This window comes from Arthroderma uncinatum, assembly GCF_011692745.1.
Source record: "Arthroderma uncinatum strain CBS 119779 chromosome Unknown scaffold3, whole genome shotgun sequence".
Classification (NCBI taxonomy): domain Eukaryota; kingdom Fungi; phylum Ascomycota; class Eurotiomycetes; order Onygenales; family Arthrodermataceae; genus Arthroderma; species Arthroderma uncinatum.
Window position 1 is genome coordinate 2169907 of NW_022983865.1, and position 14765 is coordinate 2184671.

Below are 14765 nucleotides of genomic sequence, written 5' to 3' on the forward strand. Positions count from 1 at the left end.
TCCCTGCATCAGCCTGCATATTTAGTTCGGTTGACGGAAGAGATTCTGAGACCAAGTTCCAAATGCCTAAACCTGGTTTGAATATATACGTTCTAATGGTATTTAGGGGAAGGGGAAGTGGCGGAGCGAGTTGGGCCGTGAAGTTGTTTTGTGCCAGGTTAGAACTAATCCCCCCTTCAGCTAAGTGTTTGTTTATATTTATGCTAATTTCAATCTGATCTATTTAACTACCCTACATCATTAAAAGCCGACGCCTACTATTCTTGCTGTGTAGGTGTCGTCCAAGACATGGGGTTTCCGCCCCAGAAGTTATATGAAGCCAAGCGACTTCATTCTGGGCTCACCGGAACAGCTCTACGAAAGTAATGACATGGCTCAATATATCCCTGTGTACTCCGTACTCTGTTCTTATTGGATCGAAGGATGCCTCGACAAGGATGCAAACCCCGCAGTCACGGGCGTATTTTGGTCAAGATGTGAATTCTGAAATCTATTATATCCATCAGAATCCTACCTGCTTTGATGCAAGATCATCTTGTCCACTCAAGAGACAGAGAAAAGGGACTCTATTGCTTGCTAAACTCTTTACTAGAGATTTATACTGCTCGCCATAGGCCGCCATCATGGCCTATAAAGTTGATGAATCTTTTCTCCCAGCAGAAATCTACAACACCATCCCCCACATCGACTTGCGGGAAATCGACAACCAAGAGAGGGAGCAATCTTCCGTGCGTGATGCTCTCCTCAAAGTCATCCGTGACCATGGGATGGAAGACATCTTTTCTCTCCATCTTTTGCACCGACACTATGACCTTCCTTCGAATCATGCCATGGTCTACGAGCAGGATTCCAACCCCGAATCACTAGGTGTCCCCTTTCTTGAGATCTGCAGTCCCCGGTGCCTTGATAACCTCGATACCTTGGGTGAACTCCGGGGGAAGTTCTTTTTCTACCGCCGAGACACTGCCACAATGAGCGCCTACGAATTTACCACCGAGGTTGGGCCCAACATCACCTCGCCAGCATACAGTAACTTCATACAAGATTTCACCCACCAGCTCCTCTCACTGAAGATGGAGAATGTCTTTGCCTTGTCTATCTCCCCGCCATCAGAGAAGGCCAGGATCCTGTATGAGATTGAAATCCCGAGGTACTGCGCTACCTTCCGCGTCGAAAAGGCAAGCTGGGTGCCGGATGGGTTTAGTACAGATTGGGCGGGACTTGATGGCAAGTCAGATGGCATTTATGAGAATGCAGGCTCGTTAACGCGATCCAAGCCTCCTTTGAAGGGTAAACATGGCAGGAGGAGAGCCGGCCAACATAGTACTGTTGAACTCGATGGGCTGTTGACGGATCCGAGCAGCGTCGGGATTGTCTGGGATGACGAGAGGTTGGACCAGACTTCAACGGCCTATACTGTTATTGCTAAGGCAAGAGAGTTAATTGTTTCTTCGTGAGGCATTCTACTGATTATCCATGCTTATTTCCCTTTTTGTTTTATGTTATCTGTGACAATCTCAAGTCTATACTGAACTAGCATGTCTATTTATAGATAGTAGTTTATGCAATTTTTTTCTATATTCAACTAGTAAATATCCGGTGATGCGGTAAGGCCATGCTACTTGCCCGGTAGTCTTATATTACGATAGTAATGTTTTCATCAAAAGGCAGCCCTCTGAACATATCTCTCTGGTGCGGCTGAGAGCAAAGGACAGTTTGCAGTGCAAGTCTTGGCGTCTATGTTCGCGCTAAATAAATAAATCTGGTCCTTATCGCGAGCTCACGCAACCTCGAAGACACCAGAGCATCGCTTCCTTGTAAACGGCACCGACAGCTCTGTAGCCATGTTTATTCTCCAGGTAAATGGTCCTCCGGGCTGGCGATTGACCGGCTGCCCGCAGTAATAACCCTCGTTCTTAAGCTAGATGGCTGATCTCTATGTTGTATATAGGAGCTCGCGCGGATTCTCGACCAGCCCTTTTTCCCCTGGAAGAAGGTCCTCGTGGGCTTTTCTCTGGGACAATACCTCCTCGAAGGGTTCCTCTCTCTGAGGCAGTACAAGTTCCTGCAGGCCACAAAGGTTCCAAAAGTCTTGGAAGGTGAAGTTTCACAGGAAGTGTTCGATAAAAGTCAGGTATGCGCGCGGAAGTCCTGGGAGCCATGGCAGTGCCGTCTCTACTTTTATGTCGTATTTCATTTACTTCGAGGCTCTAACTGACCTGTACCGCTGGGTATCATAGGCATATGGACGCGCAAAGGCTCAGTTCGGTTTCGTTAGCGGGCTGTACAGCCAGATTCAGAACCTTGGATTTATCTACTTCGATGCCCTCCCGAAACTATGGGGAGTAAGCGGTCTTTTGCTGTCTATATACGCCCCTGAAGGCTTTAGGGGAGAGATCACTCATACCCTGATATTCGTCTTCGTCTTCAACATTATTACAACGGTCCTCTCGCTCCCCACCTCATATTACAGCACCTTCGTCCTGGAAGAGAAGTTCGGCTTCAACAAGCAAACTCTCAAATTATGGGTTATGGATATGCTCAAGGGTCAGATGCTGACCGTCGTCCTTGGAACTCCAATCATCAGCGCCATCTTGAAGATCGTACAGACTACCGGAACCAGCTTCTTCTACTACCTTTGGATGTTTGGAATCTTTGTCCAGCTATTCGCCATCACCATCTACCCCGTTGCTATCCTTCCTCTATTCAACAAGCTGTCCCCACTGGAACCCGGTGTCTTGAAGACTGGAGTCGAGAATCTGGCTAAAAGGTTGAAATTCCCCCTCTCGGAATTAAATGTCATCGACGGAAGCAAGAGAAGCGCACACAGCAATGCCTATTTCTTTGGACTGCCATGGAAGAAGCACATTGTCATCTACGATACCCTGATTGAAAAGAGTGAGCCTGAAGAGGTCATTGCCGTCCTTAGTCACGAATTGGGCCACTGGAGCTTGAGCCATACTACAAAGTTATTTGGAATTGGACAGGTATGTTTGTTCATTATTGCAATATACGTTACTGGGCTAATCATTAACATTTTTATAGTTCCATATGTTCTACATCTTCGCTTTATTCTCTGCCTTCGTTACCAACAAGTCACTGTATCAGGATTTTGGCTTCCACAACGAAATGCCAATCATGATTGGGTTCCTCCTATTTTCAGATGCACTCGCACCAACAGATGCCATTATTAAGCTGTTGATGAACATCCTTAGCAGGAAGTTCGAGTTTGAAGCCGGTTTGTTCCCATTATCGTTTCTTCTCTAGGAACTTTAACATCTTTGATACTAACGACTCTCTAGATGCCTTTGCCGTGAGCCTGGGCTATTCCAAGGAGTTGGCCAGATCATTGCTGAAACTCCAGATCCAAAACCTTTCCACGATGGATGCAGACTGGATGTACGCGAGCTACCACTACTCGCACCCAATCTTGTCTGAGCGACTTGCAGCTCTCGGCTGGAAGGGAGGCAAGATTACTGGAGAAAAGGAGCCCATCGACAGTGATAAAGCCGTCAAGGCGGCCGACAGAGAGCTATAAAAGATGTTAGAAACGACATCACAATTTCTAGGCCCTCTTTTTTTGTTTTTCAAAGTTTTTCTTTAGGGCAGAATAAACTTACCGGATTGGCAATGACTTGTTGTAGGATAATCAACGGTTATCGATAGACAGACGGAAAGAATAGTTAAAATTTTCAATTCAAATCTCCGTTTCGTCTTCCTTTTCCTTGGCCGCCATGAGGGCTTTCTTCTCTTGCTTGCGTCTCTCCTTCTTCTTTCTCTTTCGCTCGTCTTTATCGATTTTATCGCCCTGAGCTGTCTCCAGGTCGTCCTCGACTGCAACAACTTCATCATCACCATCCCCAACCTCCACGATATCGGTTTGCTCCCTCTCGTAGCTCTCTAGATCCTGCCATCCGGTAACTGCGGCGGCATCTCGTTTCTTTCCTCCCCAATTCTGCCCGTCCGTTGCATTGTGTGACTGTAGCTCGAACACGCCGCCAGAGGAACCGCCCTCGTTTTCAAGTTTGGCAAAAATGAGATCCTTCCCGAGCACTTCTCCGGCCAACCCAGCTTGTACTCGCTTGAGGTTGTGTATAACTAGATTTGGAGACGAGCCCACGCCTGCAGCGATGGGACCTTGTGGTGAAAGGGTTGAATCTGGCTGGAAGCCTGGATCTGAAGCAGCGCGATCGAGATAGGCTGTGAGGAATTCATGGGCCTCTGACTGCGAGATGCGCTCGCTCTTGAGGATTGTGGTCGCAGGTAGCGGAGTTGGGCCTGCTTTGGATGCCATTTTCGAGGCACGTCTGTGTATTATTTAGCCGTCGACAAACTGTGTAGACAGAATTTTGACAGTATATCCAATTGCAAGAGCTATGGCTTGTAGCAAATCGTCAAATCCTCGTTCAATGGAAATTGAGTCTGCGATTGGTCTTTAGATTGAATGTTCAAGATATTTTTTTTTTCTCTTTGGCTCGATCAAAAAAGTGGCCCGTGCACCTTTTTGAACTTCCTGCGAACTTTTTGGTTTCAATCGACGATGAGACGGCGAATTGAATCAACAATAACCAGCAATCATGTTCAGCTTACGAGTTGCGAGGGTCAAGCCCTTTGAAATCACTAGATGTCTCTATGAAAGAGCTCCGAGCAGCATCTTAAGGTGAGTAAGCCCACAGTTTGTCCGCAGACATTGCCTTTATGGAATATCTCTGACAGCTAGAAAACAGCTCGACTTTACAAAATACGGCCAGATCTTTCTCTGTGCTCAGTGCCTCGCGGCCTACCCTCTCAGCAACTCGCGCAACATCAATTCTGCCACAGCCATCGTCCTCAACCTCTCTTCTACGCCAACAATCGCCCTACTCAAACCCGATATCGAGCTCGCTTATAACGACCGGCCTGTCTACATCCCGCGGCTTCTCATCCACTGCCTCGCTGGGCGTTAAGCGAGACACCTATAATCCCAGCCGACGGGTTCAAAAGCGTCGCCATGGCTTTTTAGCACGCGTACGGAGTCGCGGTGGCCGTGGAGTTTTGGCACGGAGACGATCTAAGAGCCGGAAGTATATGAGCTGGTAGGAACGGAATGATGCTCTTAAGGATAAATTCTTTCCATACCCTTTACAACAGGCTATGGAGAGGCGGCGGGGATTGGGAATGAATTATTTGTGACAGCCCAAAGTTTGGGTCTGGGGTTGATTTTCCTTTGGCTGTAGCTTATAGGTTTTGGCCTAGGCTGTTGCTTTATAGGTCATGGGGAAAGAATAAACTATGTACAATAGTGTGTTATAGAACTTTTTATGTTGGAATCCTCCATGTATCTGTTATCATTATCTTCTCTGCTTCCACTTGTATCCGTCTAAGCCTTACCCAGTACCTTGCTTTAACAGGTGCATCCTTGAATTATTTATGTTCACATTCCATGAACTCAGACTCATTATACATATGATCTAAGTAGTATCAGAATGCTTTTGGAATAATTTTATTTCATAGCTGTCATTGCACATTTTCTCCATTTTGTACCTTTTCAGCCCCAACCTAAAAAGACACAGTTTTATCTATGCATCAGAACAACGGGGGGAGCAGAAAAGAGCAAGGTAGGATGAGAACGGGGACTTCGACAAAAGAGAAAGTAGAGGTAGAAAGAAGACTAAAAGAGACTCGGAACACATGAGCCGTATGCAACTGCTCGACATAAATGGAATATGCGGGGGGGCAGGAAAGTAGAACAGTAAAGGAAGGATAAAACCATTAGAACAAGCGGAAATATGCTTAAAAGTATGGAAATAAGACCTTGCTTTTTTGCCATTTGAAAAACGTATTTGCCGAATATTTATATTGAGATGCGGCAGGATTAAGGTAGAGAGGAGACAGGTCGTTCGTTATATCTGAGGCATATATGGTATGCCTAGTTAGCTGTTTTGCGGGTATAGCAGTAACCTTTTTCTCTCTTGACTGATATGGATACGGCCCGTCCCTGCACATTGCAGTCCTCTGATTCCCTCGACTCTCTTTCGTAGCCCCTTTCTGGCAATCGTACATCTCCCAGGAGTGTAAGTGCCACCAACATGTCATATCAAATTCAGTTAGAGATCGGCTCCAGCGTGTTACCACTATTTGAAGGTTAGCATTAATTTTATATATTATTCTGCAGCGCCAAGGGATTGACTACTTACGCAACGATGTTGGCCCAGCCGATCAAACGCCAATGCTTATCGATTCTTCGACTGAGGGCAATCTTCTCTCCGACCTCAGTACAGGCAGGACTGGTCAAGCTCAACTTGGCAGCATCTGCCTTGACACCCATGACCTTTGCACCGGTAGCGGTCGAACCAATGTTCACCATGAGCACTTCATTCTTCGCGAGCTTAGCAACCTTGGCCTGCTTGCCATCGGCGGTCTTGACACCCAACAGACGACGGAGAAGGAAGTAGTTGACTTCGATCTCACTGTAGATAGCAGGGAGACGACCGCGGTGGCCGAGGACGAAACCAAGTAGACGATCAGCACGGCAGAGGGTAGGGTCGATCTTGGTACCGACACCAATAAGACCGCCGGGAACAGCAAATTTCAGATCATTCTGTTCAGCAAGGAGCGTTACGACGCGGCTGAAAATAGGACGGCACTGGATCTTTCCTTGTTCATCCTTGGTGACGATACCGGGTCGAATCTCAATCTCATCACCGAGTTTCAGCACACCTGTCAGGATACTGCCACCAGCAACACCACCCTTGAGATCCTCGATTTCAGAACCAGGCTTGTTCACGTCGAAGGATCGAATGATGATCATGTGAGGGGGGGCGAGGAAGTCTCGCACTGGAACTGGAATGTGCGAGACGAGATATTCGTTGACCGCGTCGATGTTATACTTTAGCTGAGCAGAGATGGGAATAACAGGAGATCCATCAGCGACTGTTCCTCGGATGAACTTCAATATCGACTGGTAATGCTGCAGAGCGCCGTCTTCGCGCATCAGGTCGACTTTGTTTTGTAGGATGATGATGTGGTTGAGCTTCATGATCTCGATGGCAGCCAGATGCTCGGAGGTTTGGGGCTGCGGGCAAGTTTCGTTACCAGCAATGAGGAGAAGGGCTGCGTCCATGACGGCGGCACCTGAAAGCATAGTGCTCATGAGAATATCGTGCCCAGGGCAGTCGACGAACCTGACCATGTTAGCATGAAATCTACATTTCACATTCAACGAGCACTTACGAGACATGTCGAAGCAGTCTATATCTGCCGGTACAGCCCTCTCTCTCGCATGGAGGGTCGACCTCCTTGTCACTCTTGAAGCTTCGGTAGCAGGTAGGCCTAGGACAGGCCTGGTTATCACACCTATAAACCTTTGCGTTCGCATATCCCAGCTTGATGGTAATATTTCTCTCCAGCTCGTTCTTGAACCTGACAGTCTGCACGCCCGAAATGGCCTTCACCACCGTCGACTTTCCGTGAGCGACGTGACCGATCGTGCCGATGTTGATAGTCGCCTGTCGAGCAATGATCTCGGGCGTCAGCGGCGTGAGCACGTTCAGATCGAGGGTCGACGGGTCAGGCTGCTCGGGGAGCTCTGGCTTCTTCTCCTGGCTGGGCTGTTTTAGAGCCGACTTGAGCGGCGTCTGTGAATCGTCTTCGTGGTCGAGCGGTTCCTGGTCTTCAAAGGCATTTTCGACGCCGTTGGAGTCGCCCAGGACGGGCGAGCCGGGCTGCGACTCGTCGTCGGAAAAGTCACTGTTCGTCGCCATGATTGCAACCGGGCGCTGTCTGAGCTGTCGCGACGTCGGGATGGAGGAATCGGTTGTCGCACACAGAGGGACGAGAATATGGCTGAGAAAAGTGGAAGGTTTTAGTATGGGAGCGAGGCAGTGGGGTAACTGCAGTTTTGCTGAGGGCGACGCCTACTTTGCTGCGAGACGGCGGCGACTGGGCGACGGACAGCTGCGTTGGTCGAGGAAGAATCACTGTCTCTTCTTCTCTTCGTCTTCTCGTCTTTCTTCTATCTTTGTTTCTTCGATGTTTTGGAGTCACAGTTTGAAAAAAATATCAGTTATCGGGCACGTGACTGATAAGATCGATACTGATACACACTGGATATTATAGATATTATATAGATATTATATATAGATAGATAGATGTATATGGTGTAGATGTAGATGTAGATATGGTGTAGATGTAGATGGATATGGATGGATGGTGGATGTATATGGTGTATATGGTAGATGTAGATATGGTAGACGTAGATGTATCTGTATTGCTGCTATGTATGTATAGAAGGGGTCTGGGTTGCCCCTGACTGATAGATAGTCAACGGTGTCATCTAGTCGTCTTCACTGTCTTCCTCTTCCTCGTCTTCCTCTTCCTCTTCCTCGTCTTCATCTTCATCATCATCGTCCGGGACTGTAGATTCACGCATGATAAACGCCTTCATGCAGGTAACCCTATTCCCAGTCTCGTATGTCCCCAGGACTTTGCCTATCTGCATAGGCTGGACGGGAACAGACTTCTTGCCGGCCTTTGAAGCTTTAGCCTTTGCAGGTTTAAAAGGTTTGAACTCGTCTGGACTGATGGTCCATATTCTCAGGGCCCCGTCGCTGCCAGAGGTGACGACCAGGTACTGCTTCGTCTTCGAATCTTCCTGCAGAGGGAGAATCTCAAACTCCTTTATCCGGCTGGACTGGCCGTGGTCCTTGCCGCCCAGCTGGAAGAGGAACGGCGCTGTTGGGATGCTGGTCTCGCTCCCCTCTGCGGGCTCCTCCAGGCAGTCAACCGCCGTCGAGTAAAACACCAGCCGTCCGTCTTCTGTGGAGGCAACGAGTAGCTTCTCATCCGACGAGTCGAGGTCTAGATACGCAATGTGGTGTATCTTTGTGAATGGCGAGGTCACCACTCTGCATCTCGCAACCGAGTCCTACCCAAGTCAGTATATAGCTTTATATGTAGAAAGAGAAACATACCACTCCAAAGACGACGATGCCACGCTCGAATGCTACGGCAAACTCCTCCCCGGCCGAATCCCACCTGATCTTCCTTCCCTCGCCGCTCCCCCATTTCCCTTCCTTTGCCGCCGTAAGCACCTCGCGCCCAAAATTCAGCACGCCGGCCTTGCGCCCCGTAACCAGATTCCAGAGCCGCATGCACTTCTCCCCCTTGCCCACCGTAAGCATCAGCTTCATGCTGGGGTGGACGGCAAAGTCGTTGACGCCCGCAGGCGCACCACCCACCGGCGCCGTATCACCACTCGGCCTCCCCTGCGTCTTGGGATGCGGCGCCTTGATCGACGAGACGACCGTCCAGTCCCTCGTCCTGGTGACGGCAATGGTATTGTCCTCTGCGGCCGAGAGCAGCTTCGAGCGGGTTGGGAAGTGCATGGCCGTGATGCTGGCCGAATGGTGCATCAGCGCGCCCAGCTCGCGGTTCCTGGGGTTCTCGAGGATCTTGTTGCCGGCCAGCGAGGGGACGGGCACCAGATCCGCGTCTGCAGCCATCGGCGAGACGGAGAGGCTGTACAGGTTGATGCGGTCGTCTGTTCCGCCAGTCGCCAGCAGGACGTTCTGCTGCTGCTCGTTGTCTGCGCTGGGCATCGGCGACAGCGCGAGACAGCGGACGGCCGACGTATGCGCCTGGAAGAGAAATGTATCCGTAAACCTCGTCTCTTCTGCTTCATCTTCGTATATTGTTGCGTTGATGCCGTGGAGGACTCGCTCGTAGGAGCCCGTCACTATCTGTATTGTAGCTCTCTCTTTCTTTCCCTCGCCCTTCATCGCCTTGCGCGGTCCCTCCTCCGTCTCTCTCTTCCTTTTTCCCATCTTTCTTTCTCTCGTTATCTTTTCGTTGATATCGTGTGTTCTCTTGCTATATTCTCGTTCTTTTTTTATATTTTATAACGATTATGGTGGAAAAAAGTATCGCCGCGGTCACTTAAGAACTTCAAGATCTCGACAAAAACTCCCAAACTCCCCATCTCGCCCATCTTGCCGCCATCAAAACCTGCGTCGCCGCCATCGATTCCATCTCATCAGAGCGACTCGTCGCGCTCGTATGACCCCCGAGAGCCGCTGGGCCCTCGCTTTCTGCGTGTGAATCGGATGCCGCCGCGAGACAGCCTCGATGCTCCGTGACGGGCTGCTCAGATCCAGGCATGACGAGATCGCGTAGGCTACGCCCTCCCCCGACCCTCCCATCGTTCTCCCCGTCCCCGTTTACCCTAGATCGCTCGCTGACCTCTCGTTGCAGGCGTTGTTTGTCGTCGCGGAAGCGCAAGTTGAGCGAGCTGTACTATGCGACGGCCGCTTTCCCCCATCCCAGCGAGGGCAGCCCCCAGAGCGACCCCGAAGCCCGCCAGCGCGAGGCCGCGTTCCTCGACGCCAACGACCTGACAAAGTACGTCGTCTTGCTGATAGTATCCCTACCGTGGTGTCTAATTCTGGCTCCATGGATTTGGGCGTGACCGGTTGTGGTTGCGTTGCTAACTGTTCATAGAGGCCGATGTTACGATGAAAGCACCCTGCCACAACGACCGCACCTCGAAGCTATTCTCGCGGAACATGGGAGGAAGTACGGGCTGCCGTCTCAGTCGCGCGCAGACGGTGACCTCGAACAGCCCCAGGCCTCGGCTCCAGAACTAAACGGTCATCAGGGCCAGCAAATTCTACACGGCCAGAGTGCATCGTCAGCTCAACCACAGCTCGCCGTGTCTTCAGCAGGTGTCCAGACGGTAGAGTCGCCGGCGACAGAACCGCCCGCTGCCTCTGCTCAACAGCTCAACGGCGTTGGCCCTGTACATGCGACCGCTTCTCCAACAAAAAACCCGTCCTCTCCCCGACATGCCACCACCAGCTCCCAAACTCCGCCTCAGATCAACCGAACACCCTCGTTTAATGACCGTCTAGGCGTCGTGCCCATCGTCGTCCCTCCAAAAATCACAGAGACCGCGTCCTCACCCGTTTCCTCGGGACCGTCCTCCAGCCATACCTCTGCCACCGAACGATCGCCAGCCTCTAGCTCGACCGAATCAGTCGCCTCCATCGCCGATTCCATATCGATGAGCAAGGTTTCTACAGAAGAACCGCAGTCCAACGGCCAGTCCCAGCCCTTGTCGACCGCCGTGCCTTCAACTCCGGATGAACAGCTTCAGCTCGAGGCAGCCATGTCCATGCGAAACTCCGCAACGCCCAACCAGTCGTCTGCAAACGGCCAGGATAGGGATGGAGACCAACAGATGGCCGAGGCGCCGCCTGGCGACGTGAAGGAGCCAAATTTAAAACGAGAACCAACGGACAGTCGGCCTTCTTCGCCTGCCGGCTTACAGAACGCGCCTGATGCCAGACACGTCACGAAACCGGTTGAAACCCAGAGACAGGCCCCCGAGCTGAACCCACGACCGGAGAGGATGACCACGAGAGTTGCGTCAGGCGCAATCCGGCACAAATCTGTCTCGGAGATCCTGGGAGAGAGTCCAAAACCGAGTACTCCGGACACCGAACAGCACTCGAGGGACTCTCGACGGTCGTCTCTATTCGACAGACAGGCCGCGACATCGCACGCCTCTCCAGCTTCACCGTCCAAATTACGGCTGGGCGAACGACCGGACAAGGAGAGAAGCAAGCTGTCTACCGTCATCTTTCCCAAGACATCGACCCAGGAGAAGGAAAAGGCCATGCGGCTAGCTCGCCAGCTAGAAGATGTATCGCGGAGATCCCCCAACGAGGAGCAGGATTACCTTTACACTCTTTTCCAGGCAAAAGCTCACTATCCTCCCCGTACCATGAGCCTCAATACCCTTCTTTCCACTGCACATAAAACCCTAAACACTTCTAATCATTTCCTTGAATACCACGAACAAATGGACTGTCGCACCTTGAAGCGAATATATCAACTACAGCACTCGAACCGATGGGCTCTCAGACAGCTACAACGGTCTCCGGAACCATCGAGGCAGGTGACGCACTGGGATATCATGCTGGATCATGTAAAGTGGATGCGTATGGATTTCCGAGAAGAACGAAAGTGGAAACTCACGGCTGCGAAACGTTGCGCTGAATGGTGCGCGGAGTATGTTGCCAGCGAGGAAGAGCATCGAGTTTCTCTACGTCTCCCTGTTAAACGGCCGCCAGAAGCCTCAGATCAGAATGACAAACCTAACCCTCTTCTTGACAGGATCATGGAAGGGAACAACGATGAGGTATTGCCTAATAACCATCCTACCCCTGACTTGATCCCTTCTGCAGACGACGACTCTGTGAGCGATGGATTCAACGACGACCAGCCGGATTTCGGTGATGGAAACGTTCCCGCTGCCATTTTCTCATCAGGTTCAGATGAATTCACATTTCGCATGGAACGAACGATGGCCTCGGAGAAAATACTCGGAGAACTCCCATTCTACTGTCCCGTGCAGATAATACCAGAAACCAATAAGCCTTCCTTCAAGATCGAGCCAGACGACATATGGAAGACACAGTTACTGGCAGTCTCGAAATACGCTCAGGGAACGATACAGTTCAAGGAAGACGGTCCACCCAGGAAACGAAGTCGATATGATTACGAACAAGACATGTCTAATGATGCCGATGATGAAGATGAATACAGACCTCTCCCACCCGAACAGATGGACGTCGCACTCTTTTCGTCCGAATACAAGGGCCTTCGCGATCGAATTCATCCAAGCCATACATTCCGTCCTCCAACCGAGTACGTCATGCCACCGCTTGGGTTTTACGAATCTCGACAATCGTCCCACTGGACATATGCAGAGGACGACGAGCTTCGCAAACTCGTTCAAGAATACTCTTACAACTGGTCACTTATCGCCAGCTGCCTTGCTCCACGATCTAGCTTTACGTCTGGCTCCGACAGGAGAACACCCTGGGAATGCTTTGAGCGGTGGATTGGCTTGGAAGGTCTACCTGCGGACATGGCAAAGACTCCGTATTTCCGAACATACAGTGCACGACTAGAAGCTGCCCAGAGATCCATACTTAATGCACAGCAGCAGGCCGTGCAGCAGCAACAACAGCAGCAACAGAACGGTGGTCAGCTGAATCCAAACTCACAAGCGATGATCAGGAGGAGAACCGCGCAACCGTTGAGGGTCGAGAGGAAGCGGACATCAAGACACCTGGCGCTCCTGGCTGGGATGCGGAAACTATCTCAGAAACGGGAGGCGATCCTTCAAAAGCAGCAGCATGGTATGCACGCATTCAAGTTTTTTTCTTTCTCTCATTTCCTTGTCTGTATATTTTCTGTGCAACCAAACTGACATCTTTTTTAGCCACACAACTCGCATCGCTGCGGAAGGTCAATGAAGCAACTCAGCCGCGTCCACCAATCTCTACGCCGCAGGAATTCAGCCAACTGAAACATGAGAGGGAACTCAAGTTCTTGGAGAAACAGGAGCAATACCGCCAGCAAGTGATTGCTCATCAACGGGTAAGGATTTAACGAAACGTACTCCGTCTCATCCCATCGCTGACTCGTGCATCTAGGCTGCCCTGGCTCAGCGTGCGGCACAGCTAAACCCATCGGCTCAGTTCAATGGTATGCCAGGCCGTCCTGCCGCAGCGGTCCCCAATTCAGCCGCTGGTGTCCAGGTCCCTATTGCAAATGGACTACCGAATGGCATGCCTAACGGTGCACCCGTTGCTCAACCTCGTCCACACCCCGGTATGGCATCTATACCAAATGCACTCCCGGCCACTGGTCCAATCCCCGTTCCCGGTGGAATGCAAATGAAGATGATGCCACAGCAAGGCCTACAGCAACCTATCAGTGGGCGGCCAGGTCTCCCTGTCCAGGGCTCCCCAGACAACTCACGCATCATCCGCGAAGCCAACCGTCTACAAGAGCAACAACGCCTTCTCCAATCTCGCCAACAACAGCACCAGTTCCACGGTGGCCAGCAAACCTTCGTTCCACAGCAAGGCCCTCATTCCTCTCCTAACATGAACGCCGCCCCAACCACTACGGCTAACAACCCTGCTCTCATGGCCGCTTTCCAAGCTGCAACCAATGCCGGAAGCCCTTCCTTTGCCGCCTCATCTCTTGCCCCCGGTATTATCCCTACTGCTTCTCCACGCATGAACCATCCAGCTACCACCCTCTCCAACGGCCCCGCCATGCCCACCGTAAACAATATCCAAACTTCCCTCCAACGTCTCCACCCAAATATGTCGCAGGATCAAATCTCCAAAATGGCTGCAGAGCGTCTCCAACAGTACCAGCAGCAACAGCAACGTTTATCCCAAGCTGCCCTGAACGCCGTAGTAGGTAACATTGGCGTCGGTACCCTCCCTCCCAACTACCAGGCCGGCAACGCCGGACAGCAAATCCCACAACAGGGCGTCGTGAATGGTACACCGGTGACTGTGCAAAACCAGGCACAGGCACAAGCGTACATTAACCGTCTCGGCGTATCGCAGGCTGGTCAACAGAGTCGGCCAGGTGTAGGTGTATCTAGCCCCGCTCTCACTAGCATGCTCATGCACCAGAGTCGAAGCGCAACGCCGCAGAATCATAGGCCTGCAAGCGCCCAGGGAGGTCCACAGCAGCAAGCGCAACAGCAACAGCAACAGCAGCAACCACAGCAGCAGTCACAACAACAGCAGCCGGGCAAGAGTCCGCGACCCCCGCAAGCTCAAACAACCTCAAGCTGAGCACGACGTTGATAGTGGATTTTTATGTCTGCACGATTTGCGCTGTTGGTGATCTACTCGTTACGCCGCTTTGCTCGATACTTGCTCTATATTAATCGATCCACTTCATGCCATTAC

At 51.1% G+C, this 14765-nt stretch overlaps 6 protein-coding genes across 6 annotated transcripts; 3 read left to right on the top strand and 3 right to left on the bottom strand.

Moving 5' to 3' along the window:
- Window positions 1-623: 623 nt before the first annotated feature.
- GIQ15_04402 (CAAX prenyl protease 1) lies at window positions 624-3538 on the top strand (the record flags this gene model as incomplete). The annotated part of the gene is made up of 5 exons (XM_033551819.1): window positions 624-1418; window positions 1952-2134; window positions 2241-2987; window positions 3046-3238; window positions 3303-3538. 5 exons carry the CDS (start codon window positions 624-626, stop codon window positions 3536-3538), a joined length of 2154 nt encoding a protein of 717 aa, XP_033405549.1.
- Window positions 3539-3697: 159 nt separating this feature from the next.
- GIQ15_04403 (uncharacterized protein) lies at window positions 3698-4294 on the bottom strand (the record flags this gene model as incomplete). The annotated part of the gene is made up of 1 exon (XM_033551820.1): window positions 3698-4294. The coding sequence occupies one exon, from the start codon at window positions 4292-4294 to the stop codon at window positions 3698-3700; it is 597 nt and encodes a 198-aa protein (XP_033405550.1).
- A 283-nt stretch (window positions 4295-4577) lies between these two features.
- GIQ15_04404 (uncharacterized protein) lies at window positions 4578-4946 on the top strand (the record flags this gene model as incomplete). The annotated part of the gene is made up of 2 exons (XM_033551821.1): window positions 4578-4660; window positions 4721-4946. 2 exons carry the CDS (start codon window positions 4578-4580, stop codon window positions 4944-4946), a joined length of 309 nt encoding a protein of 102 aa, XP_033405551.1.
- Window positions 4947-6082: 1136 nt separating this feature from the next.
- On the bottom strand, window positions 6083-7742 carry GIQ15_04405 (eukaryotic translation initiation factor 2 subunit gamma; the record flags this gene model as incomplete). Its single annotated transcript, XM_033551822.1, has 3 exons — window positions 6083-6113; window positions 6177-7163; window positions 7213-7742. 3 exons carry the CDS (start codon window positions 7740-7742, stop codon window positions 6083-6085), a joined length of 1548 nt encoding a protein of 515 aa, XP_033405552.1.
- Window positions 7743-8314: 572 nt separating this feature from the next.
- Window positions 8315-9803, bottom strand: GIQ15_04406 (uncharacterized protein; the record flags this gene model as incomplete). Its single annotated transcript, XM_033551823.1, has 2 exons — window positions 8315-8905; window positions 8952-9803. 2 exons carry the CDS (start codon window positions 9801-9803, stop codon window positions 8315-8317), a joined length of 1443 nt encoding a protein of 480 aa, XP_033405553.1.
- A 301-nt stretch (window positions 9804-10104) lies between these two features.
- Window positions 10105-14512, top strand: GIQ15_04407 (MYB and HSA domain-containing protein; the record flags this gene model as incomplete). The annotated part of the gene is made up of 6 exons (XM_033551824.1): window positions 10105-10148; window positions 10231-10377; window positions 10477-13184; window positions 13268-13425; window positions 13482-14438; window positions 14492-14512. 6 exons carry the CDS (start codon window positions 10105-10107, stop codon window positions 14510-14512), a joined length of 4035 nt encoding a protein of 1344 aa, XP_033405554.1.
- Window positions 14513-14765: the final 253 nt, after the last annotated feature.